Source organism: Diceros bicornis, chromosome 25 (genome assembly GCF_020826845.1).
Source record: "Diceros bicornis minor isolate mBicDic1 chromosome 25, mDicBic1.mat.cur, whole genome shotgun sequence".
NCBI lineage: Eukaryota > Metazoa > Chordata > Mammalia > Perissodactyla > Rhinocerotidae > Diceros > Diceros bicornis.
Genome location: NC_080764.1, coordinates 17619483 through 17634636, shown reverse-complemented (window position 1 = coordinate 17634636; position 15154 = coordinate 17619483). Strand labels below are relative to the sequence as shown.

At 43.7% G+C, this 15154-nt stretch overlaps 1 protein-coding gene across 1 annotated transcript in view; it reads left to right on the top strand.

Moving 5' to 3' along the window:
• Positions 1–10704: 10704 nt before the first annotated feature.
• Positions 10705–15154, top strand: part of RFX4 (regulatory factor X4) — a 140336-nt gene continuing 135886 nt past the window's right edge. Inside the window, exon 1 of the mRNA XM_058568507.1 lies at positions 10705–10774. Coding sequence (XP_058424490.1) covers positions 10705–10774 — 70 coding nt within the window. The remainder of the gene's footprint in view (positions 10775–15154) is intronic.

The following is a 15154-nucleotide window of genomic DNA, read 5'->3' as shown; positions in this document are numbered from 1 at the left end:
GAGAGTGGTGAGTGCTCCAAGGGACATAAAAATAGCATCCTCTTGGAGCCTAGAGGAAAGGATGCGCTCTCTTGTCCAGTACCCCCCACATGTCATCCCGTAACAGGCACTTTTTCACATGTTAGCCATTTAAGCCTTACAATTCTGTATTGTCCCTTTTTAGGATGAAAGAGGGCCTAGAACTTACCTGGGGTCACAACTTGTATATAGCAGAGCTAGATTGGAGACCAGACTGGGGAAGCCTATTCCCTCGCCCCACCCGGCCCACTCCATCTGGATGCGGCTAGAGTGCCACCCTGCCAGGGCTTGGTTATGACTCTGGCCTTGAGATGGGTTTGAATCCTGCTTGGTGAGAAGGGAAACGTGTGGATGAGAGTGGAGAATCATGGAATGTTGTCGTCTTTGGGCTCCGGAGAAAACCTCTCTGAAGTAGTCATATGATTCTGCATTTGAACAGGATTTTAAATGATGGCAGTGTTGGAAGGCAGTGTGTCATAGTGGTCCAGTATAGATTTTGGAAAGAGAAATTTTGGCTTGCTCCATCCATCCATCCATTCATTCATTCATTCATTCATTCAAGAATACTATGTGTTTTCTATGTGCCTGGCACTCTGCTGGATGCTGGGCTTTACAAAAATGCCATCTCTGCTCCTTGGAGCGTACATTCTAGACAAACAAGTAAACTTAAAAATCTATCATTTCAGTGAGTGATAAGCAATATAAAGGGAAAAAATGCTATTTAGAATAATGAAGATAGGGAGCATGGTGATGGAAAGGTTGCTACCTTTCATAGGGTGCCTTTCTGCCACATAAAGCTGCATCCTTTGGTCTGGAAGCTTAATATTGCTAAGCCTCAATTTTCTTGTGGAACTGATACAACCATCTGATAGGGCTGTTGTGAATATGATATGCGGAAGTGGTAATAGATAACATATATCCAATACTGACTCTATGTCTTCACTTTGCTAAGCATTTTTATTCAAATGCATTGTCTATGTAATGCTCACAACCACCCTATAAAGAAGGAACTGTTATTATTCACAGTTTAAATGGAGAAATCAACAAGTTAAAGACAAAAATCAAGCTAGAAGCTGAGATGTTTGATGAGTTTCTGAGCTCTGGAAGATGGGCTGGTAAGGCGTACCTCTATCGCATGGGAAGCAAGATTGATCTTAATTGTGTGTGCCTAACTTTCCTGAGGCAGAATGCAAGCAATAAATCCAGCTTTTTACTTGTATTTTTAAAGCTAATGTTTATTAAACGCTTTTCATCTGCCAGGTATGTACTAAGCACTTCAAATGCATTATTAGTTGTATTTAAAAATATATGTTATGAGCATCATTATAATCCATTCCATATTATGCAACAGGAAACTGAGGCAGAGAAAGGATATCCATGAAGGAGGTACATGGCCTAACCTACGTGTGATCCACACTCTTAGTCACAAGGCTGTACTGACTTTCGCTTCTTTTTTGTTTTAGTGAGGGAGAGGGTCGTGGCGGAAAGCATGTCCAATAAAGCATATATCATTTTAGCGTAACCATGCTATTTTCTTCTCATGTGAAAGTGTTAGGATAGGCCTTTAAACTGTGGAGATGAAATTTTAAATTATTGTTGGCAAAAATAGGAACATAAAGCATTCATATCTTTACTACTTCTTTGGGATTCATTTGAAATTTAGTTAACATTTGCTTTGCCTCTGAGAATGTCAAGCCTTTGTTCAGGCTCACATACAGACATCCCTCAGTAAGAGGAAACTAATGAGGCAAAAACCGTTAAGTAATGTGATAATATTTGGTGCTTTAGGTAATTTAACAAACAATCTATTGCAGCTAGAAGTCATTCACAGATGTGTGTTAACATATGACTTCAGGTGAATGTGGTGTGACAGCGAAAAGAACGTGGGCTTTGCCGTCAGACAGACAGACAGAAGGTTTAAATCCCAGCTCGGTCACTTTCTAGCTGTGTGACCCAGGGCAAATGACCTAACTTCTCTAAGCCTCAATTTCCTTCTTTGTGAAAACATCTACTCCTTACCTTCTTAGTATTGTTAAGAGATTATAAAGAGATTGTGCACGTTATGTTAAGCCTGGCTCCTAGAAATTGCCCAGTAAGTGGCAGATCTTATTATCAAAAATAATTATCTGTCTTCCTATGCCCAATCCTAGGTGTATAGCTGGAAAAGGGGGATAAGAATCCTGAAAAAAATTTAGACTGTTTCAGCATATCTAGATGTTTTCCGTACTATGTAGCCACAGCCTCAGCTCTAATGTCAAGATAAATCATTCTTTTCTAAAGGATTTTGACTGAGGGATTAATTTCATTTTCACTTCTCTACGGTTCCCATGAAGGAGGCATTTTGTGTGCTCCTGTTTGCCGTGATTTCATCCTTGCACTTTCTAGTCTGTTGGAGGAAGTGGAAAATGTGTCTTTGTAGAGACAGCACCTGTTGATTGGAATTTGAATCCTGGAAGAGTGTTCCATGGAGCACTCAGAGAAGACATATGCTGCACACCTCTGATGGAGGGCCCCCACGAACACCCGATGCCCTTCCAGTTCTGGAATGTGAGGGCCCACATTCCCCCCGCCCTTTACATTTGTAGGCATCACTGTTTTAAAGACTAAACCATTTTACACTTGATTTTCAGGAAGTGGAAAACTCAGTTTCAAATGAGCCATTCTCTGCAATTCCTTTTAGAAGAATACACATCAAGAGTTTAGTTCTTTTGCCTTTCTTGTATAAATATTTTTTTTCAATGAAGGGGGAAAATGTCCATTTGTTCTGTTTCTGTCTTTATAATTTTGATTTTTACCTGCATTTTGGTTTTTGAGTTTTTGAAATGTTAACAGCTTTCTTTGAGAGGATCATAAAAAGCAGGAAGGAATTCAATTCAGCCGTTATGTTTTCAGTTGATTATGGTCAAAATTTAGGCAAATAGGGCTGGATCGACCTGCACCGGTAGACTATATAGTTTCTGTCGTATCAGATCTGATCTTTAGAGCAGAATTACTTTAAAATATATATATAGTTTCCACTTTTGTGGTTGGTTAGTCCTCAATAAAACGTGAAAGTATAATCTGCCTCTGAGCAATCAGTACTTAGTACTGTCTGCTTAGTAGACAGGTGAACCTGGACATGTTGGGTTTGTATTGTTGTGATTGTTTTGTTTTAATTTAAAGGGATAACAGGAAAGCCTTTGAGAAGGCTGCGACCCACTGAAGGTTAGTTAGTGCCTTGTCTCCTGTGTGTTTTCTGACTACCCAGTTGTGCAAAAGGTCCGCCTTGTTTAGATGCAGCCTAAGTGAAGTGAATATAGTGGATTTTTATTTAATCAGGATGGAGAATTACCACTTCATAAGCATTGATTCCCTGAATCCATCATGTTGGAGAAAATGCACTGTCAACCCAAGTGAACTACTCTTAAGCTAGATTTTGAACTATTTGAATAACCTAAAGAGTGATTAGAGATTCCTGATTACACTGCCAGCATCTAATTTTTGAGGCACAAATGCATCTCGCGAAGAAAATTTGTCAACGTGTTTGTTTTGAATCTTGTGACTGCTGTGAAATCATTTCTAGCTAATATTAGACTTTTGAAGAAGGAAGTGTTTCTTTGAATGTTACAAGTATAGAATTTGTAATTAAAAAAAAATGAGCACAAGTGATGTTTTGAGTTCCACAGCATCTTTTTCTGGAGGATTAGTCTAAATTTGGGGTACTCATACATGTATTTATAATTTGTGTACTGATTCTAAATGCTTATGAGTAGGCCAAGTTCCTATTGAAATTATTAAGATTTTATCAAGTTCCAGAATTGGGCCCATGGCATAAACTCAAACCTATTTATGATGGAATTGATTGATTCCTTAAACATTTTGCCGTGTTTTCTTTGTGGTGTTCAGTTAATAAATCTAGAGTGAGGGAAGAATTAGGGTGCGTCTATAAGTTCTTCCTCCACCAAAAAGAAAATCAACTAATTTTGTATCATTCTTATATGACTACTAAAAAGGCTAAAATTTCTGTTTCTAAGAGTTTTATTTCTTTTTCTTGAGGACTCCTTTTGCAAGAGCAAAATAGTTTCTTCATAAAACATTGTTTGACGTTTGACGTCCTAGGAAATAAATAATACTGGCTGAGACAGCCCTGGGAGTTTACAAGGAAGAAAGGTTCCAGAGGGCTTGAGGCCCTCAGTTAAATCGTGAAAACTTTTAAGCATTGGAAAGAAGCTTTCTAAAGTGTTGAGCGGTTGTTGTGAGAGGGCCTTTGGTCTCCATGAACTTTTATTTTCAACTCGGTGGGCAGAGTTTTTGAGGTTGCTGTGGTTTGGGTAGGGGACCTTTTCAGAAATGCCAGGCGTTTTGAAAAAAAAAACACAGCTTTTCTTCTAATCAAGGCTCCGTTTTAAAGTTTGAAAACTTTGCTGTGATTAGAAGAATGAATTATTTCGCTGCTTTGTTGGGGTTTCCTCTGGGTGCCCAGGCTGCAGAGTGTTCTCCGTCTCGGCTCCCTCACGGGGCACAGCTGGGGAGGCGCTGGGAGTCGGAACAGCTGCCCGCCCAGACCTGGCCCCGCGTATGAGCTCCGCGCAGAGGCTGGATGAGCCCAGGGCACAGCCAAGAAAGCGTGCAGGGTACAGGGGTCCAGAGGGATCCAAGAGATTAGGATCCTAAGAAAAGGATTCCCTATGGGTCTGTGTTTTGTTCAGAATTTTTCTTGGTATTGAGAGATACTAAAAAAAAAAAGAGAGAGAGAGAAATGTAAACACCAAAGCTGTATGTTGATACACAGATCATTTTTGCGAAAGAAAGAATGAAGGAAGCGGGGAGGAAAGGAGGAAGGAAGGAAGGAAGAGATGGAGGGAGGATGGGAAGGAAGAGATGGAGGGAGGATGGAAAGGAAGGAGGAAACTGCATTGAAATCATTCATTGACGGCAGGCTGACTTAATGAGTTATTTTCAAAATTATTAATTACTTTTTTTATAAAGTGACTCCCTGTCTGAAATTGTGCAGTAGATTAATAAAATTTATAATCTTTTCCAGGCACTGTGCTAAATGCTTATGCATGTTACCTCGTTTAATTCTCGTACCAAACATGTAGTATTATTATCCCCATTTGACAGATGAGAAAACTGAGATTCAGAGAGCCTAGTTAACATGTCCAGGACAAACGGCTAGTGTCAACCAGGATTTGAACACAGATTATTTTGATTTCAAAGCCAGGCTGCCTCCTAAAACCTGGAGCTACAAGGAAGACCTTAGAGATGTCCATTCTAGCTCACCTCCTCTGGTACAGAAAGAGGTTCAGGAGGTCAAGTCATCCCTAATCCTGGTGGGAGACAGCAGCTCACACTGCAGTGCTTTGGAGCACCCTGTCACGGGTGTCAGTGGGTGTCTGGCTGCCACGGGCACCTTGACGTGACTTTGGCAGCAGGCTGTTGACTGAGGACACCCATGGGAGCTCCTTCCTGCAGTAGTGCCTTCACACAATGTGTGCCTCCATCCCAAATCATTCTCGGAGCCTCTGAATTCAACCTGGCACAACCTCTGGGTCGGTATCCCCCACCTGCCAGTTACTTTGGCAAATTTGACATCTCACACACATCATCAAGGGCTTCGTATCTATTTACTTGCACACATGATTTGCCTTATAATAGGTTCAGCATAAAAACCTTGGTGTTAAAATAACAGCACTTTCCATTTGCATAGCAGGTTACAGTTTGCAATCACTGCTACAATCATTAATAGCAGGGCGTTTGCAATCATTGATGCAATCGTTAAGAGCTCTGGCTCTGGAAGCCCGCAGGCTAGGTGAGAATTGGCTTTGCCACGGGCTGGATATGTGAACTCAGCAAGTTATGTAACCTCTCTGAGCCTCAATTTGCTTGTCAGTAACATGGGGCCATGCATAGTACCCACCTTATAGGGTATTGTGAGGATTAAATGAAGTCATGCATGTAAAGGGATCAGCACAGGGCCTTGGCACGTTGTAAATGCTCAATAAACAGAAGGTGCTTTGAGTGCTTCTCCTGTGTTCCCCTAGCAGCTTCCAAGACCCGCCTTCTCCCTGTCCCCCTACTCCACACATGAGGACTGCATAGGAGAAGAAAACAAATTTTGTACAACGCTTCCACTGTGTTCAGTCTTTGCAATACATGACCTCGTAAACCTGTGAGCTAGGTGGGATCATTCCCATTTTCTACTTAGTGAAGCTGCCACTCAGGGGGATTCTGTCACGTGCATGGGTTTGTATAGCGAGAGAATGTCCATATTGAGGTTTGTTATGGCACCAAAGCTGATCCTGCTTTCTTTAAACCAGGCCACTTCCACACCAATTAAGAACATATAGTCGTAAGGAAGGGGCTGGTGGTTTCCCTTCCACGTAGAGTTCTGACTCTCTAACTTTGCCTCCTGGCACACTTACCCACATGGATCTAAGGTGCTCGTACACACTTTCCATCCTCATTTTATATGTTTACTTGATGCTGCTTCTTTCGTTTCTCAAGATTTCCACCTGTGTCATTATTATCTGTGTTTGGTGCAAAGCATCTACTAGAGTGTCTTGCACAAGTCAGTGCTCGATAAATATGTACTTAAGATATAAGTCAGTTCATCCTTCATATTACGAAGGATGCTACATGTCTTTGCTTGCTTTCTAGGAAGGCTGGCTCAAGGCTCCATGCGAACAAGTACGTGATAAATTAACTGCAGATGAATGGACACTCTTTTGAGCCCGTACCAGGTGCCAGGCATGGTGTTGGTGCTTCATTCGTTCATTTCTTTCCCTCCCTTCTCTCTATTCTTTTCTCCCCATTTCCTCGTTGATCTGCTGTTCTGTGCCAAGCACCGTCCTACGTGCAGGGAATAAGGTACAGTTAGCTCTTAAGGAGCTTATATTATTTCTCCTAATCCTCGTAATAACCTCATGGAGTAGATTTTTTTTTTATATGGGAAGGAAATTGAGACCCATGAGGTTAAGTAATTGCCTGCGGTTGCAGAGTTTACTTAGTCACTTGGAAGGGGAGGACTAGAATTAGTGTCCTTCCGGCTTCCAAGGCCGTGTTCTTTTCACTGCACCAAGAGATCCAAAAGTCAAACAGAAAGAGTGATAACAGAAAGGGACTAAAGTGGGAAGGCTTGGGGTTGGGTTGATATAAAAATTATAATAGCTAAGACTTATAGTGCTTACCATGTAGCACTTTATGTGCCTAATTCACTTAATTCTCATACAAACTCCATGAGGTGCTATTATTACCATCCCCATTTTGCAGATAAAATATCGGAGACTCAAGGTGGTTGAGACACTCGCCCAAGGTCATACAGCGAAGTCAGACTTGAACCTGGCAGTTGAGCCCCACAGTCCATGTTCTTTACTACACTGTCATTAAAACAAACATAAAAAGTGCCTGTGTCACAAACAGATACCTGGGAATCATAGTGGTTCCATGTGTCTAGAAATTGCTCCGTGCTGGGCACTATGCTAAGTGCCTTCCATGCATTTGTTCACGGAAATCTCACCACTAAGATGAGGGAGGCAGATTATTATCCACATTTTACACAAGGCGACACTGAGGTTTAGAGACTTCGCCTAAAGTCATTCAACTAGGAAGTGCTAAGGCTGGAATTCAGACCGTTCATTTGTAGCTAAGTTACTAAGCCCACGTACTTACTTTTTCTTCTCCTAGGTGATTCTCAGGACATGATTCCAAAGAGAGAAAAGATGATATGCACCAAGTTGTTCATTAAAACGTTATAAAAAATAGGAACATTAACTCAATGGAACAGTGGGCATCTGTTAAACACTGATGTATATGAAGACCGTAGCAACATAGGAAAAATCTTTGTGACAGAATGTTAAGAGAAAAAGGAATAGAAATCGTCTGTTCACTGGGGGTCACTTCACATATGTGCACATGTGGACGTGAGGTGGAGCAACACAGAAAAAGGACAGCTAATTCACACGTGAAAGGGAAGGATTGTGGGCAAATATGTTTCTCTTTTCAACATTTAAAAAAATAATTTCTACGATAGGTTAACACAGGAAAGAAAAAAGCGTTTTACCTCAGAGAAGGATGTTTTGGAGATTTATCTGAAAAATTCAAGCTAGTTTGAAGTCTGTTCGGGTCCTGCAGCCAGGGTTGCGTGACTCCTCAGGTTTTGAGGGGGATCACATCCCCTAACGGAGGGGGTGAGAAGAAATGTGGAGGGGGTGGGAAAAAAAAAAACTAGAAAAGGCAATGATGTCAAGAATCAAATAATATCACATGCTGGGCACGGTGATTAGCCTTGGCTCCAGTAACCTTTCTCAGATTTTTATGTGTTTTAATAATATTGTAATAATAGAAATAGAAACGAAGAAAAAGTCTGCTGACATTAGGTAGTAATAGGTATGCTCCACCCCAAAAGTAGAGGGGGAATGAAATTTTTACAACCTGATTGTGCAATTACGTACATTAACTCTGGCATTCCCGGGGATATTTTCAGAGCAGAGATCTGCTTTTACAATGACTCTGTCTTCGACAGGAGATGGCACCGAATACCTGAGCTTTGATTTTCTCTAGTCTCCAGGGACTGCTGGTGAGTTCATGATCTGTGAACCAACCACATCGGTGCACCCTCGGGGTTTCCTCGTTAATTCTTGTATATTGCGAATAAGGATGCCTTAATAATTTCTTTGCCCACTTGAGAGTTTTATATATTGAGTTTTCCTAAATTGAGAAAGGGCAGTAACATTATTGAGCGCATATTGTGTGTTTGGTGTTCTGTTAGACACAACTTAGTACTCACCATCAGACTTGAAAGAATATATAATTGTGGGTATTAGGAGTTAATGTGTGTGTAGAGTCAAATTCAAATCCTGGCTCAGCTGCTGACTGGCTGGGTGACCTTGGGCAAGTCATTGCTTTGATAATGATGTTGATGAAAATGATGGAGCTTGTACTGGAAGGCCACAATCCCGATGTCATTAATGTCACCTTGACTCACCTGCATTATGCCAGCATGAGACTCCAGCTGATGAGGAAGAGACGTGGGGACACTGGCCATATGGATTGGCTAGAGAAGTGCATACAGTTAGCTAGAAAGAGGACAGAGTTCTTGTCTTTCCTCCTCTCACTGCCTCTGTTCCAGCTCAAGCCCCTGAGGCTTAATTAGATTATCGCAATGGCCCCTACTGAGGACTATCACGTCCTGTTCACCTGGGACAATCCTGCTTTACATATGTGGTCCTGACAAAATTATTAATAATGCTGCTTTTCAATCTCAAAAGTGTCGCGGTTTGGATAAGTGATATGGTCACTCTACTCCATGGCCTCCTGCTTCCCGTTCTCTCCCCTCTAAGATTGTGTTTCGCAGCACCAGATGGAGCTGCCCCCAGAACTGCTTTGCTTATGCCACATCCTACTAAAAAACTCTTAGAGGTTCCCAATCACCAACTGAATAAAACCCAGACTCCTTAACCCAGCCCTGAGGGCAGAGGCATGCCCCACAGCATCTTACAGAGTCCTAGTCAACAGGATAGTCTCAATCAACACATGTTGAATTAATAACCTGAATGAGTATGTGCATTTACACTCGGGATGCTTGTCAGTTTCTTGAATGTATCTTTCTTCTGCCAGCTTCAGGGCCTTTGCACATGCTGTTCCTTCTGTCAGGAACACTTCTCCCTCCCTCTTTAGCTGGGGTAGTAATGTTATGCCTTCTCATTCTTTAGCTGTCGGTTTAATGCTATTTCCTCCGAGAAGCTTCCCTGACTCCCACAAATTAGGTCAGACCTCCTTTTTTTCCTCTCCTGTGGCTTTCTTGGAAATTACATCTCTGTGTAATTATTTAATAGCTGACTCCCACACTAAACTCTAACCTTCCACGAAGACAAAAGCTGCGTCTGTCTGGTTCACTGTGACGTCCCTACTGGATGGCTCAGTGCTGGGGACACGGTTCTCCACAAAGAGTTGATAAACAAATAGTGGGGTGAATGAGTGTAAATCCCCTAGTAGGCTACCCTTTCTGAGCTGTGCAGTTCATGTCACCTGTGTAGAGCCCTCCAATAGCTTCTTAGCACACTTGGAATAAATGTGAAGTCTCTGCAAACGCTGGGCCCTTCCTGACTTGCAGACCTATTTCCTACTGCTCTCTCTCCCCCTTCCTCCCTTTCCTCCACCACACTGGTTTCCTGGCGCTTCCTCACACACTCCAGGCCACTCCCACCTCAGGCCTTTGCACGTCCTGCTCCAATGTCACCTCCTCCAAGAGGCCTGCAGCATCCTGCTACCTAAAACAGCACCCCTATCTCTATCCCATTCCATGGCTTCATTGTCTTCTTAACACTCATTGCGCTCTGCTTATTTGTTTTTGTCCGTCTTGGCCACAGAATATAAACTCCCTGAGAACAGGGACCTTGCCTGCCATGTTCATCACTAGATCCTCAGAGCCTGGCCAACAGTCGGTGCTAAATCAATATTTGGTGAGCGAGGGAAGAAATACAAGCAGGGGCAGGGTGGGGATGCCCCTTGGAGACAGGACAGGGGCCCATTCCTGGAACCCAGCGGCCTTTGGGGCAGGGCCTGTGGCGTCGCCATGGCAACCATCTGACCTGAGGTCCCCCTGGGGAGGCCACAGCTGCTGCCTCCTGGGGCCCAGACTTTCCACACTATCCTATGTGTCTCCACCGTGGGAGTCCAGGGGAGAGAGAGAGAGGCTGAGAGGGAATGATCAAGAGGAAAGCACACCCTGGTGCCGGGGGCGACAGGAGCAGGCCACGTTGGCGTGGTTCCACTGGTAATGACCGGGGCCCGGGGGAGGGGCGGCTGGGGTGCTCTCTGGCACCTCCTGAGGGACCTGGGGCCTGGTCCTCTCTTGGTGGCTGTGAGTGTGGCATGTCAACTTATCATGTGGTGTTTCTAAAGCTGTGAGTTCCTAAAATAGGCCCCAGCACAGTGTTCTGAAAGACTGTTGAGATAGAGGATGAATAACTCCTATTAAAACCCAGTGACACTTTATAAGTCGGGTGCGTCTTCTTCAGGTATTGCATAAGACGAGAACTCCCCGTTCTCATCCAGTCCCTCGGAAACGGAGCTCGTCGTGTTACTCCCCCACCGCTTCAAAGTCACCGCTGGTTCCCAGGCCCCTGCAGGCTTCTTGGCCTGGTGGGCGAGGCCTTTGCAGTCTGCTCCTAACGCCTCTCCCACCTGTCTCCCACCACGCCTGGAGTCACGGGGCAGTGAACTCTTCACCTTTCCCAGAACCCGCTCTGTGCCTTTGTCGGTGACCATGGCCCTCTTGCCCGAAATGCCCTGCTTTCCTCCTTGGTCTGGCAGATGCCAAATCCTTTAAGGACGGGCTGAAATGCACCCCACCCCTGCCGTGTGAGGCAGCCAGGCCAAGCTGGAAGCTCCCTTCTCTGTGCTCCCCAGCACTGTATTATAATAACGAAGGTACTCCTGGCTACCTGCTGGCTTAGTGAGGCAGTGTGCCACAGTGAGAGCAAAGCAGCTTTTCAGGCAGACAGACCTGACCCAGCTCTGCCACCAACTAGCCGGTGACTTTACCCAGCTACCATGAGACTCAGTTTCCTCCTTACCAATCAGAGTTGTTTAAGTCTCTGTGTCAGAGTTGCTGTGAGGAGAAGAGATGAGACATGTACAGCAGAGTGACTGGCACGGGAGGACACTCACTAAATGCTGGGCGTCGCCATTACTGTCTGCCCCCATCACTCAGCTGGCAGCTCCTGGTGGATGAGACCATGCTCTCCTCATCTTTCCATGCCCCACAAGGCCAAGATGCTAAGTGCTTCCCCTGTATCATTTCAGTTAATCTTTGGAGAACCTGGGAGGTAGGGCTTTTGGAAGGTTCAGGAACCATCCCAATATTACATCGCTAGTAAGTGGCAGGGCTGGGATTTGAAACCCAGTTGTTCTAACTCCAAACCCTACACTCTCCCTGGCTGGCCTCTGTCTTCTCTTTCGTTTTGTACCGTCTCTCCCTCGGTCACTCCACATCAGCCACCAGGCCTTCTTGCCAGTCCTTAACTAGGTCATGCGTGATCCCACCTCAGGACCTGTTCCTTTGTGGTTCCCTCTCTCTGAACCTTCAAAGTCCTCGCTTCCTCATTGCGCTCAGTCTCTGCTCAAGGGCTGTTTTTTCTCAGAGGCCTTCCTGGAGGAGGATCCCCTGTCCACCACCCTACTTTACTCTATCACGCTACTTTACTCCATCACAACCATCACCACCAGCTATGTGCCTGACACTGTTCCAGGCTCTTGAGGACTAAGCATTGAACAAGATAGACAAGGTCGTTAGAACTTACATTTTTAAGGTGGGGAAAATAAATAATAAAAAAAAGGATACATGCACAAACAAGATATTTTCAAGTCCTGAGACCCTGATCCACCATAGATATCTTGCTGTAATATATTGGCTTCCCGTTAAATAGTATTTGTATCTCTCTTCCGTTAGAACTTTACATTAGAGGCACTTGATAATTATTTGCAAAATGAATGAACGGATGGATAATCTAAGATAGAACAGCTGGTCTGTGCCCAGTATGATGAAGCAAGACGAATAAGCATAGGCTTTAGAGATTGAAGATCTGGGTTTGAATTCTGGCTTTAATCCTTTTAACTGTGTGACCTTGGCCAAGCCATTGCCAACAAGCCATTACCAGGTTGTAAGCCCAGTTTCTTTATGTGTGAAGTGGGATGAATTTCTGTCTCATGAGGTAGAGGATGAAGCTCAGCTCAGGTTCTCCATGTCAATGTGCTCTGTAAACTTCAAGGATTACCCGGCTTTGGAGGACCATCTTAGTCGGCTCCTCCTGCCAGACCAGTACATGTTCGTGAAGCACTGCTCTGAGCCTTGGACTGCCTTGGACGTGCCATGTCCTGATGCAGCTATTTCTTAGTTGTTGTTTGCTCCTGCAAAGGGAACCAAGCCTCCTAGAAAACCCAGTCGGAAGTGGGGAGGCATGAAGATCTGCCTCTAATGAGTGTGAGTTAAACTCCTCATAAAGTGAAAACCCACAAGGCATTATTGGCATCCCCCTTCCTGCCCATGATCCTAGATGGGTCAGGTGAAGTGATGCTTCACAGCCCAGGAGCCTCTACTCACAGCCGTCGGTAAATCCTCTTGGGCACTTAGAGTGAGCTTGGTCCTCACTAAAAGGTCAGATGATTTTTATGGATCAAGAATAAGGCAACTGGGAGCAGGATGTCATCCAAGTGTGAACTGAGCTCTCCTTCTCCTATGTCCCAAAACACAGTGCCAACGTTACAGCATTGATCATAGTCTGCTTTGTATTAGAGCTTTGCTTGAAGCCTCAGTCTTCATATCTATAAATAGAGATATGAAAACATACCACATAATATTGTTCTGAGGTTTAATTTAAACCATTTATGTGAAAATACTTTGCATAGTACCTGGTGCACAGTAGGAATTTAATGTTGTTTTTCAAAAAAAGTAATGCATTCAACAACACATATTTATTGTGCAACATCTTTGGGGCGAGGTACAGTGCCAGCCACTGGGAATAAGGTGGTAACCAAAAGTGACAGGGTCCCTGCACTTACGAGTTTGGGGAGTAGCATCTGCCACGCTTTCTAGATAAGAGAGGACAGAAGCCAGTCTTATTCAAGTTTAGAAGCTTCTCTTTATTACAGCTTCTTCTATCTAGAAGTCACAAAATAATTGTTGGTTGAATTTTGCTTTCTTTATTTGGAAAATCACCTTTGATGTGTACTTTTTCATGCCTTACGTGGTAAAAAAAAATGATTAGGAAATTCTGTAGATATGTGGATGTATCTGCCTATATGCTGTGCATTCTTTGATATCATGTGTGTCAATAATGTAACATTTACTGAGGCCAGACTACAGGAAAAAGTTTATACCAGGCACTAATGGAGAGTCAAAAGAAATAGAATACAATAGACTCCATTCGTAAGATGTTTAATTCTAAACTGAAGAGCCTGTTACGTATAACAAAGGCTGGCAAAGAAATACGTAAATGAATTTAGCAAAAATAGCGATGTGTAAGTAAAGTTTTAGCAAAAGTTCTAACGCAGGGCAGACTGTGATCGGTGCTGCAATATTGGCCCCGTGTTCTGGAGACTGTCTGGGACGTAGGAGGAGAGCTCGGTTCACACTTGGAGACAGCACTGTAGTTATGACTTGAGTTTGAATGCTGGTCCTGCCTCTTACTAGCTGGGTGACTTGGGACAAGTCACCTAATCTTTCTGAGCCTTTGTTTTCTCATCTCTAAAATGTGCATGTTAATAGCACCTACCTCGTAGAGTTGTTATGAGGATTAAGTATGGTGGTGTATGTAATGCATTGCACAATGCATGGCCCATAAGGGCTCAATATATGGTGGCCTTTCTCATTATTAAATCACATAATCTACAAATAAATGTTAGATGAACAGAGTGCTTTATTAAAAATTCAATACACCTGTCATTCTGGTCAAGTAATTCGAGATCTTTGCAAGACCAAAATCCATTGTTAATAGTTGTAAAGTATATAAAGTTTACTTCAGGTGACCCAAATAGAGGCCTTCCAATCATATGGAGCAACCTGACTTATAGGACACTAGTTCCAGAGGTCACTGTGGAGGGCGCCACTAGGGAAGAAGATAAAGGTCAAAGAACACCTGTGGATCCAAGGCCCCTAGCCTGCTTAGACATTTCAGAGTGTCGCATCCATGCAGTCTGGAATGCAAGACCTGTGAATGCTCTGAAAACTCCAGTTGTCCAGAACAACAGAAGTAGTGGTTCTGCCATACTTGGCACTTCTCAGACCACTGTCTGGACCCTCAGAGTTCATCCTGGGTGGCACATGTTCAAATGGGCCTTGATTAACTAGGAGACAGTCAGAAGCAGGTGAACTGGATGGCAAAGAAGTGGGAACAATTTCTTCCAGGAAAGAGCTGAAACAGGTGGGGTATTTTGACCAGAAAAATGGAGACATCTTCTTATGTCTGCCATGTGCAAGAGAGACCACACTTATTCTCTGTTGCCCCAGGGAGCAGAGCTGGGTAGCAGAGTGGCTACAGGCATGGGCCATGGGGTCAGAGAGACCTAGAGTGGGTGTAATGGGTGGGGGAAAAGGTTACTTGGTGAGATTTCCTCTCTCTTTTTTCAGGGCACTCCCAACCCCCTCTCCCTTCTT